General features: G+C 43.1%; 1 protein-coding gene across 1 annotated transcript in view; it reads right to left on the minus strand.

Annotated features, from left to right (window-relative positions):
- Positions 1–457: 457 nt before the first annotated feature.
- The window catches only part of LOC149356657 (putative sodium-dependent multivitamin transporter), a 65,940-nt gene continuing 50,536 nt past the window's right edge, over positions 458–15,861 (minus strand). The window contains exons 10-17 of the mRNA XM_089577807.1: positions 13,504–13,592; positions 10,917–11,026; positions 10,486–10,553; positions 10,320–10,406; positions 9,631–9,806; positions 5,782–5,882; positions 4,626–4,720; positions 458–3,249 (exon numbers count right to left, since the gene is read on the minus strand). Of these exons, the coding sequence (XP_089433933.1) occupies positions 3,094–3,249; positions 4,626–4,720; positions 5,782–5,882; positions 9,631–9,806; positions 10,320–10,406; positions 10,486–10,553; positions 10,917–11,026; positions 13,504–13,592 (882 nt within the window). The 3' untranslated portion in view covers positions 458–3,093. The remainder of the gene's footprint in view (positions 3,250–4,625; positions 4,721–5,781; positions 5,883–9,630; positions 9,807–10,319; positions 10,407–10,485; positions 10,554–10,916; positions 11,027–13,503; positions 13,593–15,861) is intronic.

The following is a 15,861-nucleotide window of genomic DNA, read 5'->3' on the forward strand; positions in this document are numbered from 1 at the left end:
CGCACTTTATTTCTAACAAACAACAACTGTCGTTTGGAGCATTGCTTGTTTCAGCAGTGCGACAACTGTGCAGGAAGCTCCGACGCCATCATCCGCCTGGAAAACAGTTGATAGCTGGTTCGGTGACGTTGCGAGGGTAACAATGGATGTTCTAAACGGCAGGCCGCCGTAGGGATAGCTAAGTGGTTAGACCATCCTCCTCATATTCTTCAGGGGTTCGCTCCGTAGGTTTATGCATTTTTACCGGGGCCACCCACGCCGAACTTTTAGGTACGAGCTAAGAACGGATGCCGCTGGAAAACGTATAAGGTCACACCTTTTCTTTTAGATGAGTGGATACTGAAGCTTGTATGAGCCAAAACTTTTCTACCGTAAACCGCACATATCAGTGAGCATAGAAATACAAGTTGAAGCAGAGCTGGTCGTTCCTTTTAATAACGAAAAATGCAACGCCATAGCCATCACACAAAGACGACAAAAGATCGGCAGACGTGAAGCAGCTCTGTTTTAAGTCAGCGATAGAAAAGAGATCAATATCTTTCATGCTGCTAACTAAAAAATTCAAAAACTACTTAAAGCTACAATAATCTTCAAAGAAATATAATACTGCTTGGTGCGAAGCACGCTGAAAAGCAAATACTGAGTCCAACAGGCACCACTTTTCTGGCATCCTGCTGCCTAGACACTTTTCAACACGCAGTCCCCATATGCTGAACTGATGCGAACACCTAACTTTCTGTGAACTAGCTCCATATGTGCGCACACTTGCACATATTTTGACCTATAGACACAGCATTCATAAGCACGTTGCCGCTTAGGTTTGTGCATGGTTGCAATTTTAACACATGTTTTGGGAACATTCTTACTTAGAATTTTTTGACCGCGTCTTCTTTGTGCTTCCTTGGCATTTAATTCTCTGGGTCCACAGGCTGCACCCTCCCATTGACTCCGGTCATGACCTATGTCAAGCACTACATGAAACATGCAAAGCAAACGGAACGCAACCACTGTAGAACAAGAAGTAATGAAGACCTATACTTCTCGGCATGTTAAGTGGATGCCATAGAGAACAAAATGTCCCAAACTGTCCTCATAACATCCACCTAATGTTTGCTAAGCATTGCAAACAAGAGTTGCACGGTGTATCACTGAATTCAGTGCAAGCAGTCGAACAAAACTCCGTAAATCAAGAGACGCAAACGCAACACAGTGAATATGTCAGTGAGCCTTCAGTGCAAGTTCTCAGTACCAAAGCCTCCATTAAGCAAATTAATTAGCGATTGTTCTGAGAACGGGTGCAGCAATAGGGGCAAAACAGTGGGAGTGACGGAGCACGCATTCAAGAAAACTTCAAAAATTTTTTCTAGAGATAGCGAATTGCTCAAGCTATCGAAAACAATACCTTTAGAACAGCCAAAAAGGACCATGGTCAATACGGTACTGCGTTGCCATTGCTAGTCGCAGTTACTGCAGTTAGCATATTTAAAACACGACAGGGCTAATACTCTCCAAGATGAAAATTTAGCACTGAAAAGAGAACAATTTTTTTTTGAAAATCAAAACGTGAACACCTGTCTTTGAACTTCCACATTTGCACATATTCCGACTTACACGCACAATTCACAGGAAAGTTGGAGTGCAGGCGTGACAGATGCGTGAAATAATTTATGCCAGTAGACCACACAACACTCTCAAACAAACCTTCAACTTAAAAATGCCGGCTGCTCAGCTGGCACAAAAGCAAGGTCACTCTGTAGGCTTAGGGAGGGAGTAAAAGGGCTGTGGGAAGAAACGCGAAGAGAGCGGCGCTCAGGCTCTCCGCTGTTAGAATTTCTTTTTATCACGCTTTTACTTCGATGGCAGCAAAAAGACTTTAGAGTCGTTCGTGATGCTTTACAGGACGACTCTGTCTTTTTTTACGACCCAGGTAAAACCGCGATGAAGAGAAACTCGAAGAACGGGGCGCGTAGGTGCCACGTTGTTCGCGTTTCTTTCCACCGCGATAGTAGATGACGCCAGTAACTTCGGAATGCCGAATACTTCGCAGAACTTGTCTCCGAATTTGAACAATGCAGCGAGAGCCCACGTTTTTGTTATCCACGGTGTGATAAATAAAACTGAGATCTATTCTGTTCGCACTGTGGATGAAATGAGCAACGGTGTGGAGGGCCAATAGGAACGACAAAATCGGCTCTTCAAAGTAAGATGAGCTAGCCAAGGGAAGTGGAGGCCACCAACACTACACTACGCCGATGCTTAACAGAAGCTCGAAACAAACGGAAAAATTATTTGTTTCTCCAGACACGCTATGAAACATAAAATACAACACACTCGTGACCGCACTCGCTTCCAATTATCGGTTGAACACTATAAATATGCATAAAATAAGAGCAGTACTAGAGGGGAAAGCATCGCGCAGCGTCTTTGCACATAGTACCGAAACAAGTCACAATGGGTTTATCGTCCAACAATTCAAAGGGAAACAAAACATATAAACACACGAGATATTTCACAGCGAAGAGATCAAAGAACAATTCTACACTGGAAAAAGTGAGACCGCAATGCTTGTAATTAGTCGGCCTCGCGTTGATCAACAACTGCGAAATAAGGTGATTGCAAACCTTCAACGTTCAGTGAAACTTGAAGGTTGCAAGCCTTCAACGTTCAGTGAAAGTTGGACATTTTCGCGTTATATCAAGACCACATTTGCACTGGAAAAATAGTCAACTCTTGTACTAGGAGGCTTGATTTCTTTACACCATATAGTTGTTCCTGAAAAAACGAAACATATAATGAGCCTCGATCGAAACACGAAGAATACAAGTGAAACGAGAAAAAGAAAACAAGAAGAAGACAGTTGTGGGACTCTGAGCGGTACGGCTGCTTGCAACTTCGGAAGTGTGAAGACGAAAGCTGTTTGGATGTGACAATGGAAGCTGCTGTAATTCGATTCTAGCAGCCAAAATGGTGTGGTTTGATTATCACGTTTCGGCTGTATCGTTCGCACTTCTTTTCACACTAATGGTACAGGCGCAGTATTGTTCATGAAGAGGCAGTGCCAAAAAAGAATGTCTAGAAGCTTGGCAGTCAAAATTACGTCACACATTCAGCTCTTTCCTCAGCAGACACATCGCTACTGCTTCGTCGTTTGTACTTCGATGCTAGCTCTGTGTCCGGATTAGTGCGTTCATCTTCGTCATGACGACCCGACGAAGTTTTCGCGCCGTTCAGTGCTCTTGCTTCTTCCAACTGTAAATGAAACATGCAAAACCGAGCGTTTCAAACAACGCATAAGCGTGCAAACGGTCACAAGCTAAAAACCTAGCTTGATCGCGCGACATGTAACATTCACATATTTCGTGCGCTGTTACTTCTGAGCAGAGGAAGCAATGTAAAATGTCTTTTCTCAGAGCACTGACACATCATTTGTTGCTCTTCATAGCGCACAACTCGAGTTCCCGCGTGCTTTACTTAACACTCAATATTCCTGCTAGAGTTGGAACAGAACGATTAGAACACATCCGCATGTCAGAGTGGGTTTCAGCGATCTTTAGTGAAGATCTTCTGTTATAGTGGCTTAGAAGCATGGTCTAGTTGTGATTTACAATGTGGTATCCCTGTAACTTCAACCTTTAAAAGTGCTAATTAAAATGCATTAATGCTAATAATTGAAAGCATGTATTAATTTATTTTTCAGCACTAATGGCGCGAAGCATTACACAAGATAAAGAATAATAAAAAGAGAGGGGGGAGAGGGGAGGGAGACAGACAGACAGACAGACAGACTGTGGTACTGCTGGAGGCTACCGCCAAAGAATAAGAAAAAGCCAGTAGAAGCATAGGTGGAAATCAAAACTTTAGAACATTCATCGAAGACGTATGTCCAGTAAATTTGTGGTCGGGATGACAGTAAACAACACATTATAATATTTCACATTCGAGAATTATTGCATCATAAAACATTACTACGATAATTGGCCATAACAGCGAAAATTATTAAACTTAATAACGAATACGTTCAGGCACCATTTCAAAGACTAGGCTTGGCAAAAGCAATAATATATTACAACCATCAATCCATAAAAATATAAGCAAGCATTCTTTGAGGTCAGTCGCTTTAAGAAAAAAGACGCCAAAATACAAATTGCTTTTAAATTGACTATTTGCTCGACTGCAGGCCACTTCAGAAACTAGAGTTATGCATCTGACTAGCGATCTTTGGCCAAGCTTGAGCTCTACGGCGCAAAACTTAATGTTTTCAGCACAAGGTTAAAATGCTGCTATTAGCGCGTTAAATCTAACGTTTCTATACACAATAGGTAAAAACACATTCAATGGAAGACACCAAAAAATATATAAAAATTCGCGTTTTTTCGTTTTCTTCATTAGGTATTTATTTAAGAAAAAAACTTATAAATGTGGCGACTAAATATGCGGCAAAATTCTGGGAGGTAATAATAAAATATCCTTAGCAAGAGCTTTCAAGAATTTCAAATTACTTTCTTAATTTATCTTTCTTGACACCTAGCATGCCTTTGGTTTCTGGCTTTGATTTGTACCGTCTTCAGTTTTCAGTGCAATAACTGAAAAACCGGCCACCAATTCTTCAAAATCGACACACTTACCTCGCATTTCTCAGCGATGAAGGCGAACCGCTTCCAGAAGTTCAAAAATACAGGGCTCGTGAAACGCACATTGTTTTTGGCATTCTTCGTGCCCCCTTGAAAAATAAAAAATCACGTTTTTGAAAAACAGGACACGACAAAATTGACCGAAATATTGTTTTTCTGTGTAAAGTAAGTCCTCTGGCATTGAGGCGTAGCGTATTTTTAAATAGCTCATCGCTACCATAGCATGCGAACAACTTTCGTCGAGCAATACGGTCCCGCTTCTGCTCCTCCCTTCGCCCGTTTTTTAAGAAAGAGACATAGATTTTACAGTCTTCTGATTGACGCAACAATATCCAAAGCACCAACAGCAGCAGTCTCAGTTGCACGAAGGAAGCCTCTCCTGCAGACTTACTACAAAACCGTATTTGAAATTGTGGAAATAAAAAATGCGGGTGCAGCCTACGACGTAAGCGAACTTTGAAGAAGCCCAGGAGTTCTTAATTAATCCGGAGCTGTACACTACGGCGTCCCTGCTAGCCCAAGTGTTGCTTGAAAAGATTACAACTGCACAATTGGCAATTTGCATATGCCATCACAAAAAATTATACATATTACATACACGCGCAACTATCAGCACAGGGCGTAGCTCGTATCGTGGCTAAAGTCTGCCAGTGTTACTGCCGGAAAGTCAACGCCTATTATTAGCTCAAGCAAAGGCGTTTGTTACTGTACTGATGCGTGACTGGTAATACTTCTTTTTATTGTCTCTTATTAATATGTCTCTTAGTGCTGACATATTGATATGTATCTTAGTGCTGATTAGAGACTGTTTAGAGAGAGTGCACCTCATAAAATATTTCGAAGTGCTGAGAAATTGTCGAGAACTTCTTGCTTTTGTAAGCTGAGTTTAAACTGCATTAACTTTCTGACGTGGTTTCATTTACTAGTGTTCGAGTAAACGGGTTAAATAGCGCACTTTCTCGGTGGTGCTAAATATATCAAGCACCTGGGCGCAACTATACCAACGGATGAGACAATGTATAAAATATGCAGAAACACGACCATACACACGCCACCACTGGGGACACCTGCCTCAATGACGTCGCGGAAGGTACCTTTTCAAACATCGAGAGCTGATACATTTCACGTTGACAACGCTTCGTGTACTCACCAGTAGCGAAGCTGAGCGCAGTAGCAAGAAAAATCGTTAACAGGGCGCCCAAGAATGAACTCCAGAAGAAAGAGAGCCGGTACAGTGGAAACACGTACATGCTGCGAAGGAAATGTGTTGTGAAATAAATAATAAAGGAATCAGCACCGATTCGTCACATTTTCTGAGTTCACCAGCTGCAATACTTTGCCACGTAGTCGTGTGTGTATAGGAGCCACTAGAACATGAAAGGACGCAGAACTCAACATAAAGGTTATCACTCATGTGACCTTCGCACTGCGCTAGTGTCATATGAACCGCCCTTCACGTCGCAGGGGCAGAGCTGGTGACAGGGGAAATATTCAAACGCGCCTTACACCAGAGCAAACGAGAAAAATTCATTTAATCGCAAAAAAAAATTCTCATGGAGCTTGAAAGTTAAATTAAGCGATGAGTGAATACTTTCACCGCTACAGAGTTCAGAAGTTTAACCTGCAATTGTAACAGTAAGTGTATGTAAGCGTAACCTGTAAGCGCAACAGCGTACCAACAGAGGCCTGAAGGTACCTATGCATGGGCTTTTATGTAGGGCTGTACTGAGCTCAATTAGAGACAGCCTTTCCTCGATTCTCGCGACATTTCTAATTTCTGGAGCGCCGTGTGTGTCTTCTCTCCGTTCTTGTCCTGTGTCCATGCGCTGTTTTATTACGCGGTTTAGAATGACTCTTGAAAGAAGCGCATTGCGGAAGGGTACGCTAATTATTAGCGCACAACTTCCTATTGACAGGATAGAATTTGCAACCGAGCGCTCAGACAAACGCATCTACAAACGGGATAAAAAGTTTAAGGGTTTCCCGTTTTCGAAAAATGAAGGTTCTTGTGCTTGCTCATCGCGACCCATTCGCATTACATTGCAACAAACGGATAGCGCAGGCACGTTCCCTCGTACATTCAAACATTTCAAGCGAACTCATAACGTCATTGCACTGAAATAAATGTATTTTCGCAAACTGGCGTCCTGTACTCTTTTCATTGCCTTAATACTATCTTGTGGCTGTACAATGCGTCTCTTTTCTGGAGTGAGTGTTAGCTGTTTCAGTAGGTGCACATGGTAATGAAGCGTGGAAATGCAGTCGGAGCACTCCACGGTTGAACGGAGCAGCCATGGCCAGCCTACGAGACAACTATTGTGCGAGAGACTGCTTTGGATCCATGTAGCGATCTCTGTTTCACCGCTGTGAACGGCAAAAGGATCCCCATATGCAGTTGGAAGCCAATCTGCCTTTTTTCACAACATGTGGCGGCCTCTTGTGAGATCGCAGTAATTTGTGCCCTACAAAGAATAGTGGTTCAAAAGACACATGCGCATTAAAGCCACAGGGGCGACCCGCTTCAGCGAGCCGCCATGTGCGCACGCAGAGTGGCAGCCGTTTCGCTGCAGCTCATCTTTGCACCTGTGGCGACCACGAAGTACGCATGCGCGCTAGAAGCTGATGGCTCGTTTGCAACCAGCGCTGCACGGAGGAGGGCAGCGCAGGAGGGCAGCGCATTCGAAGAGCGGACAAGTTAATTAGGCAGTTACTGTGGCATGGAAGCATAGCATACAGTAGCGCCATCTGTTCTTTGTGTACGAGAGCATGAGCTTCCTTCACGTTTGCGCTCTAGAAAGTCAAATCTAACAGCGTGAAAAAGTCGCCTTCCTGAAATTTTCGGGCATTAATGAAATTGTGAATAGTTTAATAAGCACCTTAGCCACTCCGATGTTAGCAAGGTTGCTCACTGCGAATACTGAACCATGTTTTATGCACGAATCATCCGAATAACTTATACACGCTGCTTTCCAAAAACGAAATATTCGCAGATTCGACGGATCGAATTTACGGGCTCTGCATTCCCGACACGTAAATAAGGGCTAAAACCGCGCAAAAACGCGTGCACTTTGTATTAGGTGCTGTGCTGTACTTCGTGCAGTGCCAGTGAAATGCACCGTGTGGGATAATACAAAATCAGTTCAAGATCGCGAATATCATGGTCTTGGTCTGTCGTACTCGTCGTGAGACAGGTCGTATAACCACGTGACCTCCGGGTTGCAGCTGTCCGGTTTTAGGTGATGATGATAATGCAGTTTTTATGGTGGAAAACCGACAGTGCCCAAAAAGTGCCAACAACCAGCTGAATTGCCAACACAAATCACGATAACGTGTTTTGAGAACGAATTTCTCTCAAACATGCAATGAACCCAGACGAGATGTATAAGGCTTACAAGAAATGAAATACAATGCTTCTGCACAGTAGAGAGCACCGAACAGTTTTACAGATTGAGTGATAAATAAGACTCAAAAAATGCTGAAAGAATTCAGTTGCCAAAAAATATTTATCCGCATTGGAATGACATCGCAAGCGTTATTACAGTGGACTTCAGTAATCACGCCCGTCTTAGGGAAGGGTTTAAAAGGACTACGGACATCAGTTAGGCCAGGGTTCATTCCGCGAGACTGGGTGGCATGACAGCTGAAAATTCGCTTCGTATCTGAAGCAATAGACGTTAGCTAAGTAGCCTCTATACGGCGGTCATTACTAGAAGCATTTGTTTCGCCAGCTCACTGCTAAGCGCGCATAACTGGGATTCAGTGACGTCACAGAAGCTTCCAAATCGGAAGCTGCGCTGATTACGAAATTCTTACAAGCGCTTCGTGTCTTTTTTGTACGCAAGTATAAGATGAAAAGCAAAAGGTCCGATATTGTCCTATCAGATCTCTTGCTTACTCTTCACTCATTCCACACTTCTTTTTTTGTTTTCTTTTTGGTGGATCGTACCGGAGAATGCGGCAGTGACCGACAATTGTTTAACAGCTCAAACATAAATTTCGTGACGTGTCTTGATTTTCACCAGTATGCCTACGTTAAGAGCGCTGTGGAGGAACCACAGACCGCACTGCAATACTTTGCGGAATCCCTGCCCTAGTAAAAGCATTCCCTTCGTATGACCTACCCTGAGAAAATATTTCTCCGTCGCACAAAGCATGCGATGGTGAACACGTGGGTGTCTGTAGTCTACTGAGGCACGCCGAGCATATTCCTTCTCCTCAAGAAAAATATCCCTCGCAAACCGGGCAGACTAAACTGGTTCTAGAAGCCCCTCTGTCAGACACTTTGGGCAGCTCAAACAGGGCTCGGTGGCATAGGTACGCCGCTAATGTGCATTTGCACCAGTTATAACTAGCACTGCTCCAAAATTTTGGTGCGTGAAAGGCGATAGTGTCCATTTATCTGTAATAAGTTAGCAAAGATATAGTTTTCTTAACAGTCATTAGAAAAAGTGGTTTCAAATGACGAACATCCTAGCAATCACAGGAAGTTGTCTTCAGCCGAAAGCTCCATAGGTACCATAATAATAGGGAAAATTTCATCCAAGGTAACCAATGCTCGTCATATGAAAAAGCAATTAGCAGTGTACGAAATTGGCATACTCCATATTGTCGCCAATGAATGTGCGCAGTAGTAACACATGCATCGTTACATTAAGTCACATTATGCGACTGAAGATACATTTCAATGTGCACTGGCTAGATTTCTAGTTGTCACGCATAAATATTCCGACAAAAAAGGCTCATTTTTGATAAAACCATTCCTGTGAGTAAAACACACAAATGAAGGCAGATAAGCTGCGATGCGGTACAAGATAAACATGCTACAACTCCCACCGCGCTGATTACAAAGCTAGACAGGCTGGAGCCTACAGATTCTTCACTTAAGTTCCCATGGTGAATTTTTCTCCAAAAGGCCCTTCGATCCTGCTATATATTTCAGAAAGCAGTTAACCGTCAGGTTGCGCTTAAAAACTAATGCGCGTCTAACATAAAAATGTACCCTTCTTGCAGTAGCCCTTCCATCACGCTTGAAGCTTCAGCAGTACTGTTTTCCGGCGCTGGACAGCGGTCAAGCGTTCCAGGAAACACAGGCGGCTTTGCCACACTAGACAGGCTCCTACCCACGGCATGCCACAGCTGGAACCCGCAAACCAGCAAGCTTCCCCAAGCCGCACCCTGCAATGCGAGAGAGGCACATCATGATTTAGCATCTCTCGGATGCCGCCACGTAAAGCGAAGAAGATAAACTCTTTCAACATCATCACAGAGGCACTATACGGAGCCAGAAGGATAGTCCCAAGTCACCAGCCCAGTTAGCAGTCTGCTACTCCACTGCAACTCTACTCCACCTTAGAGGATTCCACTAAACATTTGAGCAGTTAGCAGTATGCGGGACTGTACGTTGAACCGCTTCAGCATATATTAAGTAATGAAATTGCAATACTCCTCTTATAAATTCGACATCACATAAAATTAGACATCAAGGCCTAGGTAGCATTCTCAAGGCTAACAGGCGAACTTTTCAGTATTTAATTAGAGCACACGCCGCTGTGCACGCTGGTCCCACTGGGTCCACTGTGCACACACCGTATTGCTCTCAATCTCTATATTTTGGCGACGCACAGAGGCATGCCTTATCGATGCAGCACTCCTGTCAGCTGTGCCGCCAGACAAACAATAGAGCCTTACCCTTGCGTTGATCCACGGACACGAGACGGCGAGGATGACCAGAGCGGCGAATGGCCCAGAGGCTGAGGCGTAGAAGTTCAAAAAGAGCTATGTGAAGAATGCAACGCCATTAGGAATATGGTAGGATGCGGCAAGAAGGAGCAAACATGAAAGACTGGACACATACCCGAGTAGCCGTGCCTAGAGTTGGAACTGCGATTGCAAACAGGGTCATAATTGCTCCGCTCCCAAACGCTGAAATTGAAGTAGTCTCTCATCGTAAACAGGTTCCGCTCACGTTCGATTTATTCAAGTTCTAAGTATCTAGCACTGGAAGATTTGAAGAAGAGTATAAAAAAGCACCCGTAAATCTTCCTTTCACTCAAAGACTCACTTTTCATTTATTATAAATGCAGCGTCATTTTCAAAGTACGATAATTAATTTATTTGTGCGCAAAGAACAATGCCGAAAGCTCTGCAAATAGTCCCTTGTGGCTCTACCAAGCCACACTTCATTTTATTCATATTTGATGATCTCATTTTCTATTACTGTATTCAGAAGTAGGAAGAAAACATGATGAAAATTTATAAACATAGAATATCGGTCTTTCAACCTACCTAGGAGGCGCATTATAATCAATGCTTTCTTCTCTGAGATGCTGAAGTGTGGGGCCACAATGTCGATATAGAATGTTGCAGCATGAGAATTCACCACAGATGAAACCGTGCTGCGAACCCAAAGAAGACAGTATTGCAGTTGATTGACGGAAAGCTTTGCCATCATTTCTAACATTTTAGCGAAACCATATATTCTGTTATGTACAGTGGAAAACGCATATAATCGTTCTCAGAAATGTCACAGCGGTAGCAAGAAATTTGGTGCACTATCTCTATAACAAAACGCATGAAATGTCATGTGGGGAGAAATAGTCGGGAATTCTTAATTACGCTCCGAGAATTGATATTTTCTGTGCTTGGCTCGACATATAAAAGAGAAATAAAACCCTTTTGTGAGCATTAAAAACAGTTTTCGAATATTTGCTTAAATCGGCTTTTCAAAACAAAACGAACCCCTCTCTTTATGTGAGGGTGCACATTGAATTTGGGGAGCAGGACATCACAACGCGTAAGCTAACGAAACGTTGAAGAAACGACAGCATTGAAGCATTATTGAAAAAAAATTAAAAATATAGAAACCCTCAATTCTAATTATGGTGGACATCGCTCAGTTTTTTCTCGCGTGTTATTGTTTTCTTACGCTTTCCTCTTTCTGAAGAAGTCTTCTCTTTACTATGGCGTTAATTAGAGGTAGTTGACAGTGAAATATAATAGGGCTTAAAAATCGCGGGATGAACTCAGTGCCCCTTGTACGTCCTTTCTGATTTTGATACAACATGATGTAAAATGTAAAAACATGAAATGTAAAAACCAAATGTAAAAAAATTGGTTCATATAATTATATTTTCTTTTCTCTCGCCACCTTTAGCCTCTTGCAGCGACCGCTATGCCTCTGGCAGGTATCGTTGACATCACATTGCCGAGTTCAAATAGAGGTGCAGTCGTTCAGATCTTTAGCTATCGTCGCGACGGCCGCTTTTTTTGCGCTCCTACGCTTTACGACGAAGCAAACTAGCGGAAAACGTAATATTAAGCACGGGCTTAGTGGGCCTGCGTTTGAATTTGATATTTCAGCAAATTTGCTCCATCACAATATGCAGGAGCACAGAAAATGTGGCCATCATGCACGTCAGCTGAAGATTTGGCCCGCTGTACATGTCGAGAAGCCTCCGCTCGTCCTCACATTCGCGACAATGCGCTCACAGTAGTCTTTCAAAATGTGCTCGGAATGAGGGCTATGGTCCACACACACCGATAGTGAACGCAGTAATAAGTCAGAACACGATAGGGCGGCTGTCACGAATATATTCCTTCTCAAGCCGGCGCTGTCTGTCCCGATAGCTTTTGTTTTGGCATCATTAGAAACGATTCGCCGACTATTCCACGGCTACCTTCTGAAATGTTCGGAATGCGAAAGACGCTAGAGAGCTCTGTGCGCATTTTGTCGAAGAGAATAAGATGGTTTGATGCGCAATAATACAGGGTGCATGGACGAAGCCCGGCAGCAGTGTTTGAGAATAAGATATTGGAAGTGTAAGGATGACAGTTGTGGTGCAGTAGGAACATTGACGGCGGACTCCACAAAGCAGGAGAATCGCACTGCCTAGTAAGGTGGCTGGAAGAGCTTATCTTTACTAAAACTCGACTGCTTGTCGCATGTTTGTAATTGGATATTACTAGTCGGCTCATAGTAATAGACACATCAGTTTTGGAAATTCAAAAATCCGAATTTGTTCGGTGGAGTGGCCCAAAAGAATTCATTGCAGCCCGGCACGCCACACAGAAACCGCAGGGTTGTGAAGCCAAGACACAAACAGTGAACTCGCATCACTCTTTCCTAGCAGACAGCTCGTGCGCAGCATACCGGTGCTGGCTGCTGCAGCCCTTCAGCCGGGGTGGTGAAGAGAAGTCAGTGTGACAGGTACTGCGCTAAGCGGTGCCTGCTGTTGGATGCATGCACTTCACAGCGACACGGGCCCGGTTCCAGGTAAGAATTCATTGCATACTGCAGCGATGGCTCCGTGGTTTCACCATCCGCGTCGCATGCCACAGATATGGGGTTCGATCCCCAGTGTCACTGGGTACCTTTCGGTGATACGATGCGCACAAGCTTTCCATTGGCGTAGTGCTCGGCGTATGTCCGGTGAATTACTTGGAAAATGGGTGCCTGAGCCCACATTGAGTAGGCGAAAATACCTTGTGCCATGGCGCTTTTTGCCCATAGCTGCTCTTGCGCCAGAATGAAATTTTCATCATCATCAAATAACTTCACCGCAGAGAAAAGCACAATCACGTTTTCGAAATTATAAAAGTTTTAATGCTGTTACTAATGCCCAGCTATCTTTCATAACACAACCTGCCGAACTGAAATAGTTGAAATGTTATCCATTTTAATTTACTTAAGCGTTTGACTTTCTAACGCGACTAAAATGCTTTCGGACTCTCGCGATTGTTCGCATTCCGTCCAAAATATCCCCGTTTAGTCGTCACGAGCTTACATCTAAGACTAACGTGCTTCACTCAAATATTTCTTATTCCATAAGCAACATACGTAGCACTATAACAGACATCTCTTTTATGAACTCACCTTGTAGTAGCACCTAAGAGCCCAGCGAGAAACAAACCCCGTAGCGTCATCACATCAGAAAGGCTTTCTTTTAAGTAGTAAGGGACAACCTGAAACAAAATCACTGCGGCATAACCATTTTGCTATTCATTTAATAAATCAGCAGGAAAAAAATTCTGAAATCACTGTCGTGTATAAGCAGCTGGACAATAATTTTAAGTGCACAACGGCGTGCTCAAAAGCATCCGTAACAACCGATTTTGGAGAACAACCACGATTGCTTCGCATCGAGAAAAGATTAAGTAGTTTTCCTCTCTACTTTGCAGTAATCGTGTCGTGCAGTGAACATATAGGGCTACTACTTGTATAGATATTAAGAAATAGTGTAAAAAAGCGAGAGTTCTCAAGTACCACTTGGATATTAATATTAAAAGAATAAATATCCGCATCAAGCAGCACCCGTGTTACAATGAATTGGATACATCCGGTCATGCATCAAGATGTCCCGGTCTGATTGTCCAGGTCGAACAAAGTACAGACGTTGCACGTGCTTACGCTTTCCCATTAGTGAAAATAAGGTTTCGGCGCACAAACACCAATAAGAAAAATGTGCACGTAAGACGCACACTTGAAGCGCAGGATTCAAGCTTCCTGGCGGGTGTCAGGCCAATTTGAAGACTAAGACTTGAAGGCTAATTTATTGTCTGACAGACGCCTACAGGGGCTTCTTCACAGCTTGGCTGCAAACTAATAAAAAGAAAATTCAGGCTTTTCTCGATACATGCAAATACAGACCGCGGTTAGAACCCAATTAATAGACCGACACTTGGTAAAGAGAAAGTCACTGCCTGAAAAACTTATATAAGCTTGCGGGCACTTCATCTGAAAAAGCGTGGGCGCCGATGGCCAATGGCAACACTAACTGTTCTTTGCAATTGTTCTTACTGTATATCCAAGAACGTCGCAACACTTATGATTTCGCTGTCCATCAAGTGAAATACAGAGACTTAAGGATGTTCTTCACTGCACACTATCAGTTATAGAGGAACAGATTGGAAAACGAAGTAGTTTTATTACACGACCTAGCAGCATCTCTGAACACGCCCTTTTTTAAAGACGCCTAAAAATGGTCAGCACTAAATGTTAACTTTCTGACAAAATTGTTCGTGAAGCATTGAATGTCTTTTTTTTTTCCGCGCGGAACCTTTTTTTCACGATACTCTTCATTTTGAACGTTTCAAGTTTTGTAGTATGTGCTAAAATTTTCTTCAGTACAGAATGAGAAGACATCACTTGGCTGATGACCGACTAAATACCGGTGGCCTGTTACAAGTTACAAGACAGGGTTAAGTCCTCTAGGAAACTAAGGTCAAAATTTTGGCTTTTATATTATTCGCATCACCTCTTGGAAAGATCACCTTTGAAGAGGAAGGTTACTTTAGCCTCTTCTTCACAGTTATGCTCTCATTAATGTCGTTTGTTTACTTGTTAGCACCGAGAACTTCACACTATGTATTTAAATAACATCGCTTAAGTTCACTTGCGTGTACATATTGCTGCTTTTTATGTACATTAGTGATTCCTTAATGTATTTGTCTTCGTTTTGAAATTGTGTAACTTTCAATACTGCCTCCCTGCTGAAAATTATGTTTGTATACTCGTCAAGCTGCTCATTGGCAGCTTTTTTGTACAACCCTTCAATCTGTACTGTAAGATAGGAAATAAACTGAGTGATTGATTGATTTATTGATTAATTGATTGATTGACTGATTGATACCCTTTATCTCTACACAACAATACGCCCATCATGTGGTGATCTTAATGACTGCATGCACACTAGCGCAATTGCAGTACTTTGCAAACCGCACAATCGAGGAGAAAAGTAAGTGACGCGTGCGTCACCTGACGATGCACCTGCGGGCAAAAGTTACGACGCACGCCAGGTGTCGAGACCAGCGCACTGCGGTGGACAGCGCCGTTAAGTACTGCCCACATGCAATGACACACGGTTCCGAACTTGGATTGGGGTCGGAGGGAGGTGTAGTTAACTGTGCTCGATCGTATATATCTTGTAACTAAATCAGTACATTAGTATTCACAAGGCTTTATAAGAAAAACAGATTTTATTATTGACGGGATGCTAATTTTTCATGCCAGGATTTCATACCTGAAGCAGGCTAAGTGCGTGCGGTATGCTGAAACAGATACACCCAGGTCCAAGGTTCTCACATAACAGCATTACGACAAAAAAAAAAAAACATTATAGATAACTGCGGCACTCGCATTGGAGAAATGCGTAAGCATTGCCGATACCTTATCGATACATTATCAATACGACAATTAACTGTCTTACGTAATCAAGTTCCATAAATTGCCAAT

Source organism: Amblyomma mixtum, chromosome 3 (genome assembly GCF_055824585.1).
Source record: "Amblyomma mixtum isolate Tamu chromosome 3, ASM5582458v1, whole genome shotgun sequence".
Classification (NCBI taxonomy): Eukaryota; Metazoa; Arthropoda; class Arachnida; order Ixodida; family Ixodidae; genus Amblyomma; species Amblyomma mixtum.